The sequence below is a fragment of the Schistocerca serialis genome, chromosome 2 (assembly GCF_023864345.2).
Source record: "Schistocerca serialis cubense isolate TAMUIC-IGC-003099 chromosome 2, iqSchSeri2.2, whole genome shotgun sequence".
Classification (NCBI taxonomy): domain Eukaryota; kingdom Metazoa; phylum Arthropoda; class Insecta; order Orthoptera; family Acrididae; genus Schistocerca; species Schistocerca serialis.
This window is the reverse complement of record NC_064639.1, coordinates 908,556,812-908,580,891: the sequence shown is the minus strand read 5'-3', so window position 1 is coordinate 908,580,891 and position 24,080 is coordinate 908,556,812. Positions and strand designations below refer to the sequence as shown.

The 24,080-nt window shown below is 38.9% G+C and overlaps 1 protein-coding gene across 1 annotated transcript in view; it reads left to right on the top strand.

Annotated features, from left to right (window-relative positions):
- Positions 1-24,080, top strand: part of LOC126458265 (exostosin-3) — a 154,239-nt gene that overhangs the window by 125,234 nt on the left and 4,925 nt on the right. The window contains exons 12-14 of the mRNA XM_050095189.1: positions 11,324-11,448; positions 18,484-18,632; positions 20,993-21,097. Coding sequence (XP_049951146.1) covers positions 11,324-11,448; positions 18,484-18,632; positions 20,993-21,097 — 379 coding nt within the window. The remainder of the gene's footprint in view (positions 1-11,323; positions 11,449-18,483; positions 18,633-20,992; positions 21,098-24,080) is intronic.

Here is a 24,080-nt window from a genome sequence, read left to right as displayed (position 1 = left end):
GTAGGGAGACTCAACATGTTATTTCAGATGGATAGCCATCATCAGATGTAGAAGTAACTTCAGGTGTGCCCAGGTAAGTGTGTCAGGGTCCTTGCTGTTCTTGTTGTATATTAATGACCTTGCAGACAATGATAATAGTAATCTCAGAGTTTTTGCACATGATGCAGTTATCTATAATGAAGTACTTTCTGAAAGAAGCTGCATAAATTTTCAGTCAGATCTTGTTAATATTTCAGAGTGGTACTAAGACTGGAAACTTGCGTTGTAAATTTGTGCACTTCACAAAAGCGAAAAAGCATGGTATCCTATGACTATAATATCAGTGAGTCACTGTTGGAATCGGCCAACCCATACAAATACTTGGGTGTAACACTTTGTAGGGATATGAAATGGAATGATCACATAGGCTCAGCCATGGGTAAAGCAGGTGGTAGACTTCAGTTTATTGGTAAAAAACTGGGGAAGTGCAATCAGTCTACAAAGGAGATTGCTCACAAATTACTTGTGTGACCAGTTCTAGAATATTGCTGAAGTGTGGGGAGTCCTGTACCAAATAGGACTAACAGCATAATTGAATGCATATAGAGAAGGGCAGCATGGATAGTCACAGGTTTGCTTAATCCATTGGAGAGTGTCACAGAGATACTACAGGATCTGAACTGGAACACTCTTGAACGTCGACATAGAATATTCCAAGAAAGTCTATCAACAAAGTTTCAAGGACTGGTTTAAATGTCTGTAGGAATATACTACAACCCCCTCCATATCGCTCACATAGGCATCATGAGGTAAGATTAGAGTAATTACTGCATGCACAGAGGCATTCAGTCAGTCATTCTTTCTGTGCTCCATACATGAATGGAACAGGAAGAAACTCTAATAACAGTACCCTCTGCCATGCACATCATGGTAATTTGCAGAGTATAGAAGTAGATGTCGATGTAAAGCTGTGTGTATTGACAGACTGCAACTGTAATGCACACTGATGCTTGTGTTTTAGCCCTGTGTCACCATACCAGTATTGGTGCCTAATGGCAGGTCATGATACAATGATAATAAGTATCAAGCAGACTTTTTTGTAGGTACCAGCGCAACATTAAGCAGCATGATTGTGTTTCTTGTAACCTTGTTCATCTTTTTTAAATAACACCCTGTATTTTTATTTGGTAATCCAATTCCTCTCTTCAAGATATGTTCAAAATTTTATTACAATGTACCATTTACATAAGTGTGATGTTATTAAAAATTAACACAAAATTGATTTTGACTCTTCTGTATAACAACACAGTAATGGTACCCAGGGCAATGTAACTCACCTGTTGCTCTAGTTGACAGTAAATAAATGGAAACACAAGGAAAAGGCAGTCAGTTTTCATCAGTGAAGCTTTGTGTGGGTACAATTTACATCAATGATGATAGGGTAGAAATGCTACTCATTATAAGAAGTGTAAGTTACCAGATTAGTAATTGCAATAATGTTCTTTTATTCACAATACAGTTAATTGTTGTGTAGCTAACTAGTATTTCTAGCTTCTCTTCATTTGTGTATGTAGTATTTGCACAAAACTTCAACTGAAGACTACTGATTGAATGACAGGGAGTGCGTATCTTCATAACAACCAAGTTACAAGAACAGGTTGGTCTGGCCTCAGCAGCCGATACTGTGGTCATGTGTGAGAGGGAGCTGCATTTGTGTGTGTGTGTGTGTGTGTGTGTGTGTGTGTGTGTGTGTGTTTCTGATGAAGGCATGTTTGGCCGAAAGCTTCTTGCTGACAGTCTTTTTGTTGTGACGATCTGCAATTAAATGTCTCTGCTGTATGGTGAGTAGCAGCTATCCTTTTCTTAATGTTATCATTATTCCATTCTGGATTTTCCATTGTTTAAAGTTACAAGAAACACAGTCATGTTGATTAATGTCTCACTGCTAGCTAAACAACATTTGATTGATACTTTAATTCTGCTTCTGTAGGAAAAGTTACTTGGGAGTGGTCAAAATAAATAGGACAGCTCATATTATAGTACTGACAGTATATTGAAGGTATGGGAATGCTATCTTTTGAAAAACTTTGAATATTGTTTGGATGCAGAGTTATTTCTTCTGTAATTGGTTAGTTTTAAGAGGTCTGAAGTAAATTTTCTTTTCTAAGTAAAGGAAAATAAATGAGATGTTTTATGTCAGTTTTATAATATAATTAATAGTTGCATGTTCATTTCAATATAAGACATAAAAATTCTTCACCTGGTATCTCCATTTCTTTTGTGGTCTTCCAGGCGGTCTCCTTAATATTCTGTGCATTCTAGGGCTCTTCTTGGAAGTCTTCATTGTCCCAGTCTTTTAGTGTGGCCAAATCATTTAAGCCTATGTCTCTCCATAGTTTCTTGCTTCTTATCCTGTCCCTTCTCATCTTATCTAGGATCCGTCGTAGAAAGCATCTCTATATTGTTGTATTCTGCTTACAAGGGAACCTCCACATCGCACCCCCCTCAGATTTAGTTATAAGTTGGCACAGTGGATAGGCCTTGAAAAACTGAACACAGGTCAATCAAGAAAACAGGAAGAAGTTGTGTGGAACTATGAAAAAAATTAGCAAAATATACAAACTGATTAGTCCATGTGCAAGATAGGCATTATCAAGGATAGTATGAGCTCAGGAGTGCTGTGGTCCCGTGGTTAGCGTGGGCAGCTGCAGAACGAGAAGTCCTTGGTTCAGGTCTTCCCTCGAATGAAAAGTTTACTTTTTTTATTTTCGCAAAGTTATGATCTGTCCGTTCACTGATGTCTCTGTTCACTGTAATAAGTTTAGTGTCAGTGTTTTGCGACCGCACCGAAAAACCATCCGATTAGTAGACGAAAGGACGTGCCTCTCCATTGGGAACCGAAAACATTTGATCGCAAGGTCATAGGTCAACCGATTCCTCCACAGGAAAACACGTGTGATATATTCTATACGACACTGGTGACGGCATGTGCATCACATGACAGGAATATGTTGTCGACCCACTTATCTTGTACACTTGGCGAATGGATAAAAAGATTCTTCTACCTTGCCCGATTTAGATTTTCTTGTGGATGTGATAATCACTCCCAAAACAGTGATGAAAACATAAGAGTTTGTCACATAAACTGCAACAAATGAATGCAACAGTTTCACAGTCACACAGTTTTCCCTGTGCTCTGTCAAAACATATGTTTTTAACGTTTTCAAATTTTTCTGTGTGTAGACCGTAAATTCCTGCATATGTCCAAGCAAATCTGAACGTGTTCTGGAATGTTGGAGAGCGAAGTTGATTATGTATGAGTGCCTGAACTTTCATAATTGACACACGATCACGTAAACAATAATGCTCTGTGTATCTGTGCAGCTTCGCAAAATCATAGAATCTTTTCACAAAGTATTCCACTTACCGAAAACCAAACACATCTAACGGTTGCACAAGAGGTGTACAACCTGGAGGAATGGTAATAACGTCTACTCCCACACTAAAATTGTACAATGCCTCATCCTTCTGTCCTGTATAGCTGTCAAGGAGTAAGGCAAAATCTTTGTCTGCATAAGGAGCAATCACATGTTCATTAAAGTCTTTCACTAGTCTTTTCTCCATTTTTTCTGACGCACTGCAATTCACAATGACATTTGGCGTTTGCGCAAGTACCCTATTCACCTGTTGCTGAACTTGCGGTCCAAATACACCATTTTTTCCCTGCAAACATAAATAAAATGTAGGTAAAAGAAATCTTTCTTACAAGGGAACCTCCCCATTGCACCCCCCTCAGATTTAGTTAGAAGTTGCCACAGTGGATAGACCCTGAAAAACTGAACACAGATCAATCGAGAAAACAGGAAGAAGTTGTGTGGAACTATGAAAAAATAAGCAAAATATACAAACTGATTAGTCCATGTGTAAGCTATGCTTCATCAAGGAGAGAAAGTCTTTGAAACGCCGTGGTCCCGTGGTTAGCGTGAGCAGCTATGGAATGAGAGGTCCTTGGTTCAAGTCTTCCTTCAAGAGAAAATTTTAATTTTTTATTTTCAGACAATTATCAAAGTTCAGGCACTCACACACAAATCAACTTCGCTCTCCAAAATTCCAGGACATGTTCAGATTTGTTTGAACATATGCAGGATTTGACGGTCTACACACGGAAAAATTTGAAAAAGTTAAAAACATATGTTTTGACAGAGCACAGGGAAAAGTGCGCGACTGTGAGACCTTTGGATTCATTTGTTGCACTTTTGGATTCATTTGTTGCAGTTTATGTGACAAACTCTGATGTTTTCATCACTTTTTTGGGAGTAATTATCACCTCCACAAGAAAACCTAAATCGGGCAACGTAGATGAGTGTTTTTACCCATTCGCCAAGTGTACAAGTTAGGTGGGTCGACAACATATTGCTGTCATGTGATGCACATGCCGTCACCAGTGTCGTATAGAATACATCAGACGTGTTTTCCTGTGGAGGAATCGGTTGACCTATGACCTTGCGATCAAATGTTTTCGGTTCCCAATGGAGAGGCACGTCCTTTCGTCTACTAATCGCACGGTTTTGTGGTGCGGTCGCAAAACACATACACTAAACTTATTACAGTGAACAGAGACGTCAATGAACGAACGGACAGATCATAACTTTGCGAATATAAAGAAAAATTTTTCGTTCGAGGGGAGACTTGAACCAAGGACCTCTCGTTCCGCAGCTGCTCACGCTAACCACGGGACCACGGTGCTCCTGAATTGTATCCCTCCTTGATGGAGCATACGTTGCACATGGACTAATCAGTTTGTATATTTTGCTTATTTTTTTATAGTTCCACACAACTTCTTCCTGTTTTCTCGATTGATCTGTGTTCATTTTTTCAAGGCCTATCCACTGTGCCAACTTATAACTAAATCTGAGGGGGGTGCGATGGGAAGGTTCCCTTGTTAGTTCAGAGCATATTGTATGGTAAAATTATGTGAAGTGGCATGCAGCTGGTCTACAGTACATTCCGTGTCGCCTTCTCCAACTAACGATAACGTGTGGGTCGATTTCATTTCATAGTTAAAACCGGACTGATCTGTGTTGATAATATATGCGTCTTCATACAGTTGGAATCTGACGTTAGTTTCTGTAAGAAACGTCTTGGAACACTCTAAAAGTTCTTCCAGTTTATTCGCATAGTTCTTGCTTACATATTTCGTAATCTTCCTGCTCGTAATTTTGTATTTTCTTTTGAACGTGACAAGCCAATGAGATGAAGCCTTGAAGTCCAGGCCGATTTGCTTAGCATAATGCAATTCCCAAATCTGTAGGTCTGTATCATGCACTGCACTTAATAAATTGTCGGTATACAAGGTTTTCTAGTTCTCTGAAATTCTGTCTTCGGGTTCCACCTCGTTCCACGACTTCTTTGCAATATTTAATTGTGCTTTTTTCCTCCATCCCTTTAAATTTCTTAAATTTATTTGTTACTTCACTCCATAATCTATATTTGCGTCTTTTAATTGGTTTGGACAGTAACCTGTATTGGAGCATTTCCTTCATGTAACCCAAAGAAATACCATCAGATTGAAGTCGCAGTATTTCCTCTTCGTGTTCTTCGTATGGATTGTCAACAATCTCATCATCTGGTGCATACAGTGCCGCAGCAATCAGCAAGGTCATCACCACATGTACTGTTTATCAACAAATGTAGGAAATAATCATACAAATGTTCGACAATCATTTGATCCCTTAAGGAACTTTCCGATTCCTTACAGTTTGGAAAATATTCATTGACCTTGTTATTGAAGTAGCGAGCAATATTTGCTGGATTCATATTGCGCACAGAATACATCTCACATATTTAATGCACTCTCGTCCAAAGTAGCGAACAGTCAACTGTCAGCCGGGGAGCCTCGTTAGCAGGAATACTCTCTCTTCCGTGCGCTGTAGTCGACTGACGTTGTGTGTTTTGATGTTTGTTTAGGTGTAGCGTCCCTATACTATGGCGCAGTTACCTCGCATCGGACGGATAGATAATAATTGTCTGAAAATAAAAAATTAAACTTTTCACTCAAGGGAAGACTTGAACCAAGGACCTCTCATTCCGCAGCTGCTCACGCTAACCACGGGACCACGGTGCTCCTGAGCTCACACTATCCTTGATGTTGCCTATCTTGCACATGGACTACTCAGTTTGTATATTTTGCTTATTTTTTTCATAGTTCCACACAACTTCTTCGTGGCTTCTCGATTGATCTGTGTTCAGTTTTTCAAGGCCTATCCACTGTGCCAACTTATAACTAAATCTGAGGGAGATGCAATGGGGAGGTTCCCTTGTTAGATCTTTCTTTGTCCAAGTTCAACATTCTGATCCATAGATCAGAATTAGTAAATAATGACTTTTATATCAGGCTCTTTTTCAGATGTTTTCCAATTTCTAATTATGTCCAGTACACAATAACAAAATTATGAACAATTTTCTATCCCCTGCAAAATTTCATCCTTGCTGTTCCCCTTCTTGTTTAACTTACTTCCTAGATATTTGAGGTAAAAAGTAAAGAGCATAATTCAAAAATAAGCCATCAGAAAATAACATTGCAAGCGGGAAAAAACCCAAATTGTGTAAACATTACATTGAAGAAATTAAGCAAAAAATGAAACATTTTTTTCTGTCTCTGCCCATAGTTGTAAGTTTCAGTACGTATTTTTACAGATGGTGGAGTGAATGTGCGTTCAATGGGAAGGAAGATTAGTTTTTAATGTCGCATTGATCAGGGTCAGAGCACAAGCTGTGATGAGACCAGGATGGGCAGGGGGAAGGATAACTTACTCAGTTCTTTGAGTTTGGGAAGAAACACTTTATAGTAACCAGCATCTGACAAGACCATGAATGATTTGAAAACCAACAGAAACTGGCTGATTTGCTGCAGTCCTCATCAGCGAGTCACTGAGAGTAAACAGGTGGACACAATGAGAGGGAAAGACAATGGAGTTGACACAACGAAATAACAAGTCCAGTGAGTTAACCAAGATCAGAACCTAAGACACAGTGAATCCAATACCAAGACAATGATGTATGGTGAGATCAATATAAGAGTGTAGTGAAATTATGACTGACTGTGAAATCGCTGTGCCGCTGGTTAAAAGGTCAGCTGCATGCGCTGATAGGTTGATAAGGTGTGTCCCTATGGCACCGCTTGTTGGGAGGAAAGCAACGGTTTTGGTCTGATCAAAAACAGCAGTGGCCCAAATTATTATTCTAACCACAATTAAAATTCCACTACCTCTCATTTAACCATCATTTGAACAAAATAATTTCTAATCATGGCCTGCTGCCTAGTTACGCAACCACACAATATTAAATAAAGTGTACTCAAAACTAGTAAAGATGTACTCTTATAATAAAAGGCAGCTTTACTGACACACAAGGAAGTATATGTGATCAGTTTGCCAAGGCAAGACTTTAAGCAGTTCTGAAAATATTTAATAAATGGAACTTAAAATTTATGGCCTGATGGAAATTTTAATACAGCAAACAAATCAAGTGACGTAATAGTCTAATTAATGTGCTACAAACATCATTATTATTACTATTATTGAAAGGTGTACAACCTTGCTTCCACCATTTTTTCCCCAACATTTGAGGCTTTAATGAAGCAAACTGGTTCCACATATGTAATTCAAAGTATTTTCCATCGCTGACCACTACTTTCTACCATCTTTCGGGCAATGTACAAATCCCACGTCGAAAAAATTGTTCATCTTTTGAAGCGATCCATGAATCGATCCAATTTGTGACTTCTTCATTAGAGCGGAAGTGTTGGTCAGCCAGGCCATGCATCATTGATCGGAACAGGTGATAGTCAGAGGGAGCAATGTCTGGAGAATATGGCGTGTGGGGTAGGACTTCCAATTTTAACGTTTCCAAGTACGCTTTGACCTCTTTTGCAATGTGGGGTCGAGCTTTGCAAAATCACTTTATTGTGCCTCTCGCTGTATTATGGCCATTTGTCTTTTAATGCTCTGCTGAAACGCATTAATTGCATTCAATAATGAGCACCTGTGATTTTTTCACTTGGTTTTAACACCTCATTGTATACAATGCTGAGCTGGTCCCACCAAATGCAGAGCATTATCTTGGAGCCGTGTATATTCGGATTGGCCATCAACGTGGAAGCAAGGTCGGTATATCCCCATGATTTTTTGCATTTAGGGTCATCGTAATGAACCCTTTTTCATCCCTGGCCACAGTGCGATTCGGAAATCCCTTCCATTTTTGTCTATGAAGCAACTGTTCTCAAACACACAAACGCCATTCAATGTCTCTTGGTTTCAACTCACACGGGACCCAAGTGCCTTCTTTCTGAATCATGCCCATAGCCTTGAGACATTTTGAAATGGCTTACTGTGTAACTCCCACTAATTGTGCCAATTCTTCTGGAGTTTGACGCGAGTCTTCACGCAGCAATGTCTCCAATTCTGCATCTTCGAAAACATTCTGTGTTCCACAACTATGCTGGTCTACGACGTTAAAATCACCGTTCTTGAAGCGTTGGAACCACTCACGGCATGTTCATTCACTAATAGCGTCCTTACCATACATACTTGAGAGCATTTGATGAGACTCAGCACTTTTTTCTTCATATTGAAACAAAACAGTAACACCTCCTGCAAATGGCGAGAATTAGGCTCGTAAACTCATATTTTCAATAGAGAACAACTTTTTGATGCAGACACAAATTGACTAATGTTTGAATGAGGTTATGTTGACCGAGGTTCAAGCTAACTGCCTGACGTCTGCGATCTGTTTCTTTCAACTGCTGCTTACCGTTGTTGCCACCTATTGGCAAACGGCGGAAGCAAAGTTGTACATCTTGTATTATTATTATTATTATTATACACTAAAGTAAGCTTATTAAATTTGTGTAAGTCCTACATATGACAGCAGTGCCAAGACCCACGAACAGTTGCGCAACAGTTTCACCATACCTTCTGAGCATGGACCAGTTATGTGCTAATATGAGCTGCATTTGTTGAACTCAATACTGGCTAATTTGCCAGCAGTCACTCAGTAGGTTCCATTAAATGTCACGCAATACAATTACAAGACCAGCTGGGGCGGAAACACAGTGTGTTATAGTAACTTGCATAGTACATGACAGATAATAATAACAGTAATAATAATAAAAAATTCCTTCAAACAATAACACAGAGAGATGGACCAAAATGCAAATAAGCTAATCGCTCTTGCAGAGCTGCAACTGAATACCAGCGATACTGACTGTACTAGCAGATAGTCTACCAATAATAATAATAATATGTAATATCGGCACTTATTGACGATACAGTACATGGGTGGAATGAGACACAATGGGCATGCAGCAGTCACCTCTTAATGGACAATATCTACAAAATTTCAAGCCCACACAAGCAAAATAGTGGAAATGAACAAAGAAATTCTCACCATTACTGTCTTGTTACTCTGCAGTGAAGTCATTGCAGTATCAACTCTCTTCTGAAGCTCTGCCCAGCACCATATTACAGAATAGAGACCACAGGGCAGGGCAGGCAGCTGACAGCACACATTGCTCTTTCTGCCAGAGCCACAGGCCCACCTCCATTATCAACAAGCCACCGAGAGCCAAGGTCCCCACACTGCACTCACATTTCCTTGTCCGGGAGTCTCTCTCTTGTACTGTCTATGCTACTCCTTAAATACCCATTCCTCTGTGGGCACCGCTACATAGGAACACAGAATTCATTCTGACAGAAGCGGCCAAAAGAGCACAAATTAAGTAGATTCATTACTAGAGGACAAGTCGCAAGGATTGCTGGTGCGTGGCACAGGTATGTTTTCATCACTTTAGGTTTATGAGAATATTGTGGAAATTTTCGATGAATTTTTTGCTTTTTATGTCAGTCTTTTCATTCAAAAATAATTTCAAGATTTTTTGTCAAATGTTTAAAAATTTCTATTTGTTCCAAAATATTTAGCAGGCTGCCTTTTTCAGAAGTGTGTAGGATTGACAGTTAGTTTGTTATGTCACCAGCTGTGTGGTTTTGTTCCTTCAGCTGGAAGCTAAACAAAGATAGGTTTTGCCAGTGAGATGAAGATGTTCTCTGAACCTTCTTCTTATCTGTCAATGTATATTTTATCATAGCTAAGTTATTTCAACTTATAATAAACACCTGAATGAGTCGAGACTTCGTAGGATTTACCAGCACAATAAATCTTGAAAGTCTCTTTGGGTTCACTACCGGATCCTAAAATCAAGTCGATTCAATATTTTGGCGATCCAACATTCTCCTGCAAATGGTGAACAGGTGCATTGCCGAAATATTGAATCAAGTTAATTTTAGGAGGGATGTTCAAGACCTGAACGGGTTAATTAACAGGACTGTTTCAAGGAGTGACAAATTTGTGATTGTACTGCATTGTGTGTTCTGCAGCTTATTGTCAAGTTAGTTTTTTGAAGTGCAAGTTTGATTTTATCTGAAAATTTTATGAGTTATTTTCATTTTATTGACGGGTAGTTTTTAGTAACATACATGCTGCTGCTGTGGGCATGCCCCTGTTGCTAATCTGGCAATAAATAGAAGTAATCACTACTTGACAGCTTGTGTGTGTGTGTGTGTGTGTGTGTGTGTGTGTGTGTGTGTGTGTGTGTGTGTGTGTGTGTGTGTGTTTTTGCAAGCTTCAGAGCACCACTTGTTTAAGTTGTACCTCACGTATAACTTTTCATCAAATTTATTATTTTGATTTCAAAAGAAGTCATATCTTAAGGTTCTTAACTGAAGAGCAGTTGCAGTTTACTCTTTAAAAAATTAGTGATTGATAGGAACTCAAGAATCGAATGTAATTATGTATATTAGCATGAATATTCACTCACAAACTAGAAGAGGTACTGAAAAGCAGATGGAAACATAACAAAAGGTGATAATGTGCCATGCTTTCAGACACATACACTTTTGGTCAACAAGCTGTAGTCTTGAACAGGAGAAATGGGGGCAGGCTTAAACAGCGTACGGTAATTATTAAGCTTTTGAAATAATAGGTTCCTTATTTTAAAATTGAGGGGGAATAAGATAGAAAATATATGATATTACTCGTAATTCTCTGATGCTCTTGCAATAATTTATGCTGTTGATGATTAGGACTGTATTCTCTGAATATGGTTCCCTTTGGGCTACTGCATTTTTGTTATTTATTATTTTAGTGTGACCATGTTTTTCATTTTTAAATGGCTTCAGAGTGATTATTTGTATGCCGAGGTCACACATTCATTGCATGTACTACTTATACGGCTGCTTTTATATGATAACAGTAATTACAAATGGAAGTGTTTTATTACATGCTTCAGAGTGTGGCGGGAACAAAGAGATCGTGTTGTCGGTTTTCCTGGACGTTACCATGCATGGGACCTGAACCATAGTGGATGGCTGTACAATTCCAACTACTCCTGTGAGCTCTCTATGGTTTTGACTGGTAAGTGGAATTAGTCTATAGTAGTAGTTAAGAAAAAATAGCTAACTAATTGATTCTCTTAAAATTTCTCCTTAGTTGGATGACTATGGATGCATATTGCCAATAAATGCAGAAAAGGGGGAGGGTGGAGGAGGAGGAGGGGGGTGGTGTTAAACACACTGTTGTGATGGGACAGTGACAAGAGGAAATTGTAAGGCACCCAAAGTATAAATAAGGCTTGTGTTTTGTTGTTCGTACTGCCCATCTAACACACAGCTGTCAATTTAGTGCATGTTCCATGGGTCATAATTATGATTTTAAATAACATACATGTAGAACTTTAACACTTCATAAGTGAACCATGGACCTTGCCGTTGGTGGGGAGGCTTGTGTGCCTCAGCGATACAGATAGCCGTACCGTTGGTGCAACCACAACGGAGAGGTATCTGTTGAGAGGCCAGACAAACGTGTGGTTCCTGAAGAAGGGCAGCAGCCTTTTCAGTAGTTGCAAGGGCAACAGTCTGGATGATTGACTGATCTGGCCTTGTAACAATAACCAAAATGGCCTTGCTGTGCTGGTACTGCGAACGACTGAAAGCAAGGGGAAACTACAGCCGTAATTTTTCCCGAGGGCACGCAGCTTTACTGTATGATTAAATGATGATGGCGTCCTCTTGGGTAAAATATTCCGGAGGTAAAATAGTCCCCCATTCAGATATCTGGGCGGGGACTACTCAAGAGGATGTCGTTATCAGGAGAAAGAAAACTGGCGTTCTACGGATCGGAGCGTGGAATGTCAGATCCCTTAATCGGGTAGGTAGGTTAGAAAATTTAAAAAGGGAAATGGATAGGTTGAAGTTAGATATAGTGGGAATTAGTGAAGTTCGGTGGCAGGAGGAACAAGACTTCTGGTCAGGTGACTACAGAGTTATAAACACAAAATCAAATAGGGGTAATGCAGGAGTAGGTTTAATAATGAATAGGAAAATAGGAATGCGGGTAAGCTACTACAAACAGCATAGTGAACGCATTATTGTGGCCAAGATAGATACGAAGCCCACACCTACTACAGTAGTACAAGTTTATATGCCAACTAGCACTGCAGATGACGAAGAAATTGAAGAAATGTATGATGAAATAAAAGAAATTATTCAGATTGTGAAGGGAGACGAAAATTTAATAGTCATGGGTGACTGGAATTCGAGTGTAGGAAAAGGGAGAGAAGGAAACATAGTAGGTGAATATGGATTGGGGGAAAGAAATGAAAGAGGAAGCCGTCTGGTAGAATTTTGCACAGAGCACAACATAATCATAGCTAACACTTGGTTTAAGAATCATGAAAGAAGGTTGTATACATGGAAGAACCCTGGAGATACTAAAAGGTATCAGATATATTATATAATGGTAAGACAGAGATTTAGGAACCAGGTTTTAAGTTGTAAGACATTTCCAGGGGCAGATGTGGACTCTGACCACAATCTATTGGTTATGACCTGTAGATTAAAACTGAAGAAACTGCAAAAAGGTGGGAATTAAGGAGATGGGACCTGGATAAACTGAAAGAACCAGAGGTTGTACAGAGTTTCAGGGAGAGCATAAGGGAACAATTGACAGGAATGGGGGAAAGAAATACAGTAGAAGAGGAATGGGTAGCTTTGAGGGATGAAATAGCGAAGGCAGCAGAGGATCAAGTAGGTAAAAAGACGAGGGCTAGTAGAAATCTTTGGGTAACAGAAGAAATATTGAATTTAATTGATGAAAGGAGAAAATATAAAAATGCAGTAAATGAAGCAGGCAAAAAGGAATACAAACGTCTAAAAAATGAGATCGACAGGAAATGCAAAATGGCTAAGCAGGGATGGCTAGAGGACAAATGTAAGGATGTAGAGGCCTATCTCACTAGGGGTAAGATAGATACTGCCTACAGGAAAATTAAAGAGACCTTTGGAGATAAGAGAACCACTTGTATGAATATCAAGAGATCAGATGGAAAGCCAGTTCTAAGCAAAGAAGGGAAAGGAGAAAAGTGGAAGGAGTATATAGAGGGTCTATACAAGGGCGATGTACTTTAGGACAATATTATGGAAATGGAAGAGGATGTAGATGAAGATGAAATGGGAGATATGATACTGCGTGAAGAGTTTGACAGAGCACTGAAAGACCTGAGTCGAAACAAGGTCCCCGGAGTAGACAACATTCCATTGGAACTACTGACGGCCTTGGGAGAGCCAGTCCTGACAAAACTCTACCATCTGGTGAGCAAGATGTATGAAACAGGTGAAATACCCTCAGACTTCAAGAAGAATATAATAATTCCAATCCCAAAGAAAGCAGGTGTTGACAGATGTAAAAATTACCGAACTATCAGTTTAATAAGTCACAGCTGCAAAATACTAACACAAATTCTTTACAGACGAATGGAAAAACTAGTAGAAGCCTACCTCGGGGAAGATCAGTTTGGATTCCGTAGAAACACTGGAACACGTGAGACAATACTGACCTTACGACTTATCTTTGAAGAAAGATTAAGGAAAGGCAAACCTACGTTTCTAGCATTTGTAGACTTAGAGAAAGCTTTTGACAATGTTCACTGGAATACTCTCTTTCAAATTCTAAAGGTGCCCAGGGTAAAATACAGGGAGTGAAAGGCTATTTACAATTTGTACAGAAACCAAATGGCAGTTATAAGAGTCGAGGGACATGAAAGGGAAGCAGTGGTTGGGAAGGGAGTAAGACAGGGTTGTAGCCTCTCCCCGATGTTGTTCAATCTGTATATTGAGCAAGCAGTAAAGGAAACAAAAGAAAAATTCGGAGTAGATATTAAAATTCATGGAGAAGAAATAAAAACTTTGAGGTTCGCCGATGACATTGTAATTCTGTCAGAGACAGCAAAGGACTTGGAAGAGCAGTTGAATGGAATGGACAGTGTCTTGAAAGGAGGATATAAGATGAACATCAACAAAAGCAAAACAAGGATAATGGAATGTAGTCGAATTAAATCGGGTGATGCTGAGGAAGTTAGATTAGGAAATGAGACACTTAAAGTAGTAAAGGAGTTTTGCTATTTTGGGAGCAAAATAACTGATGATGGTCGAAGTAGAGAGGATATAAAATGTAGACTGGCAATGGCAAGGAAAGCGTTTCTGAAGAAGAGAAATTTGTTAACATCGAGTATAGATTTAAGTGTCAGGAAGTCTTTTCTGAAAGTATTTGTATGGAGTGTAGCCATGTATGGAAGTGAAACATGGACGATAAATAGTTTGGACAAGAAGAGAATAGTAGCTTTCGAAATGTGGTGCTACAGAAGAATGCTGAAGATTAGATGGGTAGATCACATAACTAATGAGGAAGTATTGAATAGGATTGGGGAGAAGAGAAGTTTGTGGCACAACTTGACCAGAAGAAGGGATCGGTTGGTAGGACATGTTCTGAGGCATCAAGGGATCACCAATTTAGTATTGGAGGGCAGCATGAAGGGTAAAAATCGTAGAGGGAGACCAAGAGATGAATACACTAAACAGATTCAGAAGGATGTAGGTTGCAGTAGGTACTGGGAGATGAAAAAGCTTGCACAGGATAGAGTAGCATGGAGAGCTGCACCAAACCAGTCTCAGGACTGAAGACCACAACAACAACAACAAGTGTTTTTGAGAGAGAGAGTGAGAGAGAGAGAGAGAGAGAGAGAGAGAGAGAGAGAGAGAGAGAGAGAGAGAGATTTACTCAAGAAAGAGTGTGTGTGTGTGTGTGTGTGTGTGTGTGTGTGTGTGTGTGTGTGTGTGTGTGTTTGTTTGTTTGTTTGTTTGTTTATGCAGTGGTGAAAAGTCACATGTGCCTCTGATTTGTGTGCATTAGCCAGCTTTTGCAGGTACCAGAGTCTACTTATTCCAATCAGGGAGACAAGTGCAACCCCTGCTCACTTCTCTGCTGTTCTGATTGTTTGTTAATTTGTTTTACTATTTCTCACTGTTGAAAGATTCCGTTTATCACACACGTTCAAATTTACCTTTGCATTTACTCTACACCTGAGTGGTATAATGAGAAACACGTGTAATTTGAAAAGGGATGCCATGCATTTGTTTGTTTGTGGTGGGTTAATTCTGAGGGTTATAAATACAGAGTGAAACTAAATGAGTGTCTGTGGTTCCCACCAGTAAGTAAAACAACAAAGGCAGAAAAAAATAAGAAACATTTGTTCATACATCCAATAAATACATGTTGAAGAGTGATTCTGGGGACATCGATTTGCTGAAGCCATACTGAACCCTTTATGGACCACTTTAATGTGTAAATGGTTTGTATAGATGAAAACAAATAAGAGAATGCTGAAGTCCTGCTTATAATTGAAATATTTGTATGGTTACTGCAGATCCAACAAAACTCCCAGTGCAGGAAACTTCGTTGCTATACACTGACGAAAGAAGTGAACTTCCGAGAAGTCGTTGGTTTCTGTTTGACCCACAGGTGAAATTGGCAATATCTTGGAAATGTGGGTGCTGGCATATTCGTCGTCAGGATTCCTGTTGACCATGTCTGACCACCAAAAGGGAGGATCACACTATTGTGCACCAAGCATACTGTAATCCCTTCACATCTGTGACTGCTTGTTGAGAACGAGTAATGGACTCCATGCAACATTGTGTGTCACCCTGTGTGAGACTGGTTGGAGACTAGCAGCAGCCAGACTTTGGAATTACTGTCCCTTGCATAGGCTGCTGTTAGCACCACAACAAAAATGGCTGTGTTTGGAGCAGTTCTGTTACTGGGAAGCAAACTGCAAATCTGTGGCACGTCTTATTTTCAGTGATGAATCACAGTTCTGCACCACAACAAATGACCATTGTCGGTGAGCATGGTCATGACTTCAGGAGAGGTCCCAATTTTGCAGTGGTTTGGAGAGCCAGAGCAGTGTTACCTGTGGTATCTTGGTGTGTGGAGCTATTAGGTATGACTTCAGGTCATGGCTGTTGTTATTGCAGAAACTCAGAGCAAACAACAGTATGTTACAGACAGAGTGCATCCTCATGTGTTATCCCTTGTGCAACATTATCGTGATGCCATTTTTTCGATAGGATAAATAAGAAACATTTGTTCATACATCCAATAAATACATGTTGAAGAGTGATTCTGGGGACATCGATTTGCTGAAGCCATACTGAACCCTTTATGGACCACTTTAATTTGTAAATGGTTTGTATAGGTGAAAACAAATAAGAGAATGCTGAAGTCCTGCTTATAATTGAAATAGTTGTATGGTTACTGCAGATCCAACAAAACTCCCAGTGCAGGAAACTTCGTTGCTATACACTGACAAAAGAAGTGAACTTCCGAGAAGTCGTTGGTTTCTGTTTGACCCACAGGTGAAATTGGCAATATCTTGGAAATGTGGGTGCAGGCATATTCGTCGTCAGGATTCCTGTTGACCATGTCTGACCACCAAAAGGGAGGATCACACTATTGTGCACCAAGCATACTGTAATCCCTTCACATCTGTGACTGCTTGCTGAGAACGAGTAATGGACTCCATGCAACATTGTGTGTCACCCTGTGTGAGACTGGTTGGAGACTAGCAGCAGCCAGACTTTGGAATTACTGTCCCTTGCATAGGCTGCTGTTAGCACCACAACAAAAATGGCTGTGTTTGGAGCAGTTCTGTTACTGGGAAGCAAACTGCAAATCTGTGGCACGTCTTATTTTCAGTGATGAATCACAGTTCTGCACCACAACAAATGACCATTGTCGGTGAGCATGGTCATGACTTCAGGAGAGGTCCCAATTTTGCAGTGGTTTGGAGAGCCAGAGCAGTGTTACCTGTGGTATCTTGGTGTGTGGAGCTATTAGGTATGACTTCAGGTCATGGCTGTTGTTATTGCAGAAACTCAGAGCAAACAACAGTATGTTACAGACAGAGTGCATCCTCATGTGTTATCCCTTGTGCAACATTATCGTGATGCCATTTTTTCGATAGGATAATGCTCATCCACACATGGCACATGTCTCTGTGAACTCTCTGCATGTTGCTTAGGTTCTCTTATGGCCAGGATGTGTCCTCAGTGAAATGTGTGGGATCAACTCAGATGTAACAACAGTTGTGGGTCAGTTTGCCTCAGGAAAGGTTGTAACCACTTTTTAACACTCTTCGTAACTGAATCATTGCATGCATCCAGGTCAGAGGGAGTACAATGTCAAACCAATACATGGGCTCAGGGCTCATACTGCCAAGTTATCTATAAATTTGACTTGATTTAGTAATCACTAACATTAAATCATATACTCTCTCAACCCGTGATGTTTCATTTCGTTTTGCCCCCCCCCCCCCCCCCACCCCACCCCTTCTGGGTGCTTTACTTTTTCTGTCAGGAAGTGTATGACGGCAGACCATTGATGTGCAACAAAAGCAAGTGCAGACTGAATATTTATCCCTGTCATAATCCGCAATGAGTATTCATAATTCTGAAGTTGCTTTCTAAATGCTAAGTAATCTGCTTTTGCCACAAAATTGTGAAATACACAACACTGTGCTTTGTGAGAAGACAACATTTTACTGTTTTCTCATTTGGCAGGTTGCTGAACTGTTCAGAGGTACAGTTCTACAAACAATTTGCATTATTTCTCCATGTCTAACTGAACAATAAGACATAGAAGGTAATACACTGCAGTCATACTTTGGAGGAGAGGTTGTCAAATTCATTTATGGTCACTGTGATTTAAGTTGGTATGTTTGTTAACTCCAGGAATTTTCCTTTAACAAAGTGTGATGGGCTTTCTTCTCCATTCTTGTCCAGTTGAGCTTGTGGGATGTTTCTAATCATCTCAATGTCAGCAGAAAGTCATACTGTAACATATGTTATTTAAAGAAATAAGAAAAAGTTGTTGTAATTCCTAAGTTATAGGAGGTCCTTTTTATGACCCCAGTATGTGTAAACCCCGTGTATTTTACTTCAGACTACCAACTATGAAACTTTATTTCTCTTTCTTGCTTATCATCACTTTTTGCTGATAAGTATGTATGGTGGTTCTTATGCCATTTAATCACACTTGTAACATTATTGTTTACAGGTGCTGCATTTTTTCACAAATACTACACGTACCTTTACACATATTGGCTTCCTCAAGCAATAAGAGACAAAGTGGATGAATATATGAATTGTGAGGATATTGCTATGAATTTTCTAGTTTCTCATATCACTAGAAAGCCTCCTGTAAAAGTAAGTAATACTGACATAAATTATTCAATTTTACCTACTGCTTTTTGTCTATTATCTGCTTTGCACATACCGATATTAGTGCCTTGTAATTTCGAATCCTTGTTATCTTCTGACCATGTAGCATTGTGGCATTTTTTATTAAAAGATTGCAGTCAGTACTACTTCAAATAAAGAATGGAGACCGCAACAACTAAAGTAACAAACATTTATGAGGTAGACAAGATGACAGCATTTAAAGAGAGAAAATGGCTCTGAGATATCACTGAAGGTTTTGAACAGGTATTGCAAAGGGGTTATACAGATTTAGGGAAGAGTAACATAACCCTGATGGGTTGAAGTTCAGTTAGTGAAAAACAGGCTTGAAAGAATTTTAAGAACAGAGAAAGGAGTGCAGTAGGGAGGGGGGGGGGGGGGGGGGGGCTTAATGAGGCCCATCTTGACTCGATTAATAGTCCAAACTGATCATAGACAAAATGCAACAAGCTGTTTACCCCAAGTATTTTTTTTTAAACCCATATTTTAATTATATTAAAAACATCTTGTGATATCAGTATTATTTTTGCTGATTTAAAGTCCTATTCCAACTTTTTGTTCTGAAATGTGTGCACCATGTGTGATGTAGAACGTTACACCATCTACAAAAATGAGATGTCATCATAAGAACAGAGAATTTCATAATATGCAAGGCACCCTCCTGAATATGTAAAATAAAGGAAAGCACTTTTTAAATACTAAAGCTTGAGGGAACTGGGGACTGTGATGTTGCTTACGTAGCAGCAAAAGACAGTCTTAGGGAAAGCACTATGCAAGGTAGCCTTTTCTCTGTGCGTGCTCTTAACACACTAGCAATAGGGAAAATCCTGATTTGGTGGCAAAATATACATGGCCGCGACTGATAAATAACAACCAATAAGTGTAACCATTTGACTATCTTGTACATTTGCTTTAAATAAAAAGATGGCTGCAATGCTAAGCATTGTAGGATAAGTACCCTCTAAGAGTTATCAGTGTTTGAGCTCCAGTCCTTTGGCTTAGAGTAGCCAGTGCATATACAGTTATACTCAGATGTGGAGTAAGTAAGCTGGCTACATGATTTTCTTTTGTTACATGTACTTGTCAACCAGGCCATCACTGCACTATCTCATGGAACCCCTGTCCAAGGTCAAGAAAAAAAAAATATGTATAAAGGGATGCTGGTTGTTCTCTCTCTGTAGACCTCATACACAAAGTACCTATAGGAAAAGCTTTCAGTGATATACATACTCCTAGTATGTACCATTTGAAATAAAAACTCTGTTGCCATCATATAGGCTCCTTTCCATTTTGTTCACATGGCTGTAATGTCTTCCAATGGTATGAATCATGCAAAGAAAATGGGGATCAGTTACCAGTCTAATCTGCAACCGTCACATGAAATTATATTATTATCCTAAAGTAAAGATGATATTTCTGCCATAGGGACACCAGTAAAAATTTTGGAATGTTAAACAGGTTTTCAGTGTGTGTCATTTTGTCATCCAAAAATAACAGAATTATTGAGATGGTTAATGAATGACTGATATACAATATCATGTAATTTCTTATGTTAGAAGAAAATTATGCTGTGAGATGTGAGACTTTGCAGTGGTATGGATTGTCTGATTTGTTGTAATTGGAAGTGCCTTTGGCACATCAGATACATTTTATATTGAACACATATTTGAAATTCTGCTGTAGTCACTTCTATTATTTTTGTTGCAATATAAATAATCCATTTTTAATAAATACTTTTTGTCACTGCTGAAGTTACTTCTACTCTGCAAACATCAGAGATAACATATCAGATCATGACAGGTTTCATCACTCCAAAGAATAGATGGGAGAAAACAATAGGGCCAATAAAAAAATCACTCCCAGCAACAAAATGTGGGTAGACCCCTCTCAACCCCTCTCTGCTGAGGCCCTTGTGAACCATGTGAGAAAGCAGATTGAATCACGAGTGTAAATAACGTCTTTACTGTCAGATCACTGCATCATCTTGACAAATGATCTGATTCATATTGTCAACATTGTATTAACAACATAAATTACAACATTCAAAAGCAGTCTGTTTGACGTAAAAAAGTACTGCTGTGACTGTTAGTGGATGTGTTTAGGTGTACTGTATAATATCACTAAAAAAAGAGTGGTAAGCTTGAAAACTTATTAAGTGTCTGTGCTCTTACATATGCCTAAGTCCCAGACTTAAATCGGCTGTAGACAACTGGTTGCCATTTGTAATAATTTTATTTCTTCCATCCTGGAATTTCCACTATTGTGACATTAAGCAAATGTAGAAATGATTTTACTTCATGTTTTAACTCATTTGATTTTTTTTTCAGGTGACTTCCCGCTGGACTTTCCGCTGCCCTGGATGTCCTGTCTCACTTTCTGAGGATGATACTCATTTCCAAGAGAGACATAAATGTATTAATTTTTTCACAGAGGTATTGTGTGCAACAGCTGAACTTTTCCCGCATATTTTTCTATGTGTAGTAGGTTTTGAGTTGAATCGGGGCCTTTGTTGCATAGCATTGTAGTGTCAGTAGAATTCAGAAAATAATTCAGTATTACAAAAATATTAGGAATAGTATAGTTTGCAACTCACTGCAAAGATGACCCACTGAACCACAGACGGGCACAACGAAAAAAAAACCACCACACATATAACCCTTGGCTAAAGCTTTCCTCAGCAAAGAACACACACACACACACACACACACACACACGATTGGTTGGAGCTGTGTGTATGTGTGATGGTCTGTTCCTTGTGTCTGTGTTCGGGTCAGGGGGTCATCTTTGCGGAAAGTGGCAGTCTATTCTAATCCTAATATTGTTGTTCTTACAACGTGGAGTTTCCATTGTTCAATGTTACAGTATAATCATATATATTACAACAGCAAAATATGACCTAAACAATAAATTTTGAATAAGAAATAGAATTGTGAACAGATTTGATCGCTGTTCTAGTTTTAATGTTCTGTGAGTTTCAACCTTTCACTCTTAGCATGTAGTGTCTGTCTGTGAGAATGCTGCCAGATTGTGGATACTATTGATATGGCCCTACAGTTGCCAAATATGACTGTAGTCAATTTTTCTTTCAAATCCCCGCCTGGACAGGCTGATTTAGGTTTTCCGTGATTTCCTTAAATCAGGTGAATGCTGATATGATTTGTGAAAAAATGGTTTCTGTATTTACCCAAATGAAAGCTGACCTCCAATGCATGCTGCACCCCAAAAATGAAACTGGGGGCAGGGGGGGGGGGGGGGGGGATACTCTCATTTCAAGCTGCACTTAAAAACCAAAACAAATATGGCTCATCATATGATGGATAAATCACCTTTCAGAGATTTGCAGAGAATAGCACTTATTTGTTGTAATTTCCATGTAATTATATTTAGCATGTTGGACACTTAAAACTACCGTTACAATGCAAACACTGGCAGCAATTCATGATATCTATCAAAATATTCCAACTGGAACTAGGGCAGCTAACACCATGTCTGTTACAGACTGTACCGTAACTTGTGTTTCAGTCATACGTCAGTTTTTCCTTATCAACTGAAGGTCATCCAAAGTGGTTTTTTTTTTTTTCATTCAATGAAATATAGTGTTTTCTTCCAAGAAAGTTACATTTTGGCTTGACCGAGTATCACACTTAATTTAACCCATTAACATAAAATCCCAAGTTATCTTGTTTTTATTATTTTGACAGAAATGTCAGATCCCAAGTACACTTAGGCAACTTAAGAACAGACCTTTGAAAAACTAAAACCTCACTTGTATCCATTTTAGCACTGATAGTTAAATATTTGGCCACTAGAGAGCACCCAGTCCTTCACTTGTGAGCTGGCTGTTGTGTTTTGGTTGAGATGGTAGACACTAGATATTGTCTTTTCTATGTGCAGCTTTCAATACTTGACGACAAAACCTACACTTTCAATCTCTGTCCTGCGTTGTTGTTTAGGGAGTGCTTTTGAAAAAGGATCTTGGGTTTGACAATGAATTTAGTAGCTCAGAAAGTGAAGAATGCGACATTAGATACTGAAAGTGATGACAATTTGTCAGTTGACTGGCAAGTGCTCCTCAGTGGTACGAGACAAAATATTGACTGTGCTCGACCCACCTCCTCTAAGATTTCTGTTCACAAGCAACCATTGTGAAATAAATGGTTCATTTCCATAGGTACACAGAAACTAAAAAAAAATATTCAGGTTTCATAATATTTTCATCAAAGTCTTGTGCACAATTATACTTGAGATTTTATTGATGGTTATCTTCAAAAATTTGTAACTCATTATTTTGAACTTTAAAAGCTATTTTTGTGTACCTGTATGTTGTGTGTTTCATTATAACATGTTTTTCATTAATAAAAATATACTATTTTTTGGAACATAATTTGGAAAAAAGTCAAACCGGTTACAGGAAATAATGTGTCTAAGAGTAATCATTTATTCAAGACACTGATTTGTATCCTGTCTGGTAGAAGTTAGACAGGGTACTTCATTAGATTACATTTTAAACATTCTGAAGAGTATAATTTGTCTACACATAATCATTTCCAGCACAAGTAATCCTTGCAAAGTGTGAACTGTAAGTATTGACATCAATGCAGAACATCTTTCTGCTGCAAAATCTCCCAAGTCTGTCAGTGTTTCACAAACAAGTTAGGGCTCAGCCACCTAGAATACAGGTGGCCATAATTAGGGGCTACACGCACGTAGGCTCTGAACGAGGACATCACAGGCAAGCGTCGCTGCACAGCATACCTGAACGGTCATGATTTTTCATGTTTTCTTATATGGTCGATGAAATGCTAGCATAAAAGCTCTTAAGAACATCAACCTCTTTCACCATCACAGACGCTCAGACAGGCTTATGATAGACCAAATAGAACAGTGCTAAGGAGAAATCCCCAATTGTGGCAAACAAGAATACAAATTTACAACATGCAATAGTACAAAAATATGTAAATAACTATCCCATAAACATGCACATAAGAAACACACACCATGTCTTCTCATTTGTAATAGCACAGGCTCGCCGACAGGCTGGATACTGTCACAGATCTACAAAGAAAATGAGTTAGAAATTGAAAGTAAAAGTACAAACCAGAAATTTTATTGAACTGTCATAAACATATATGTACTGTTTTTAATTATTACTCAGATGAATCCGAGTTATCAACACTCAATTCCTTGTCATTACAATCTTAATAGAGAGTATCGTCCTCTGTGCCATCAAGTGCGTTAGAAACACAAAATTTTTTAAATGTGTGATGGACAGTTCTATTTGGGATACAGTTCCAAGATTTGTCAATCCAGTCACACACTGGAGACAAGTATTCATGGTTAACACGTCCTGCAGGCCTTAATTGCCCATCTTCTTTCATTAGCCATTGTATGTACATATATAGAAGTTTGTCCTTA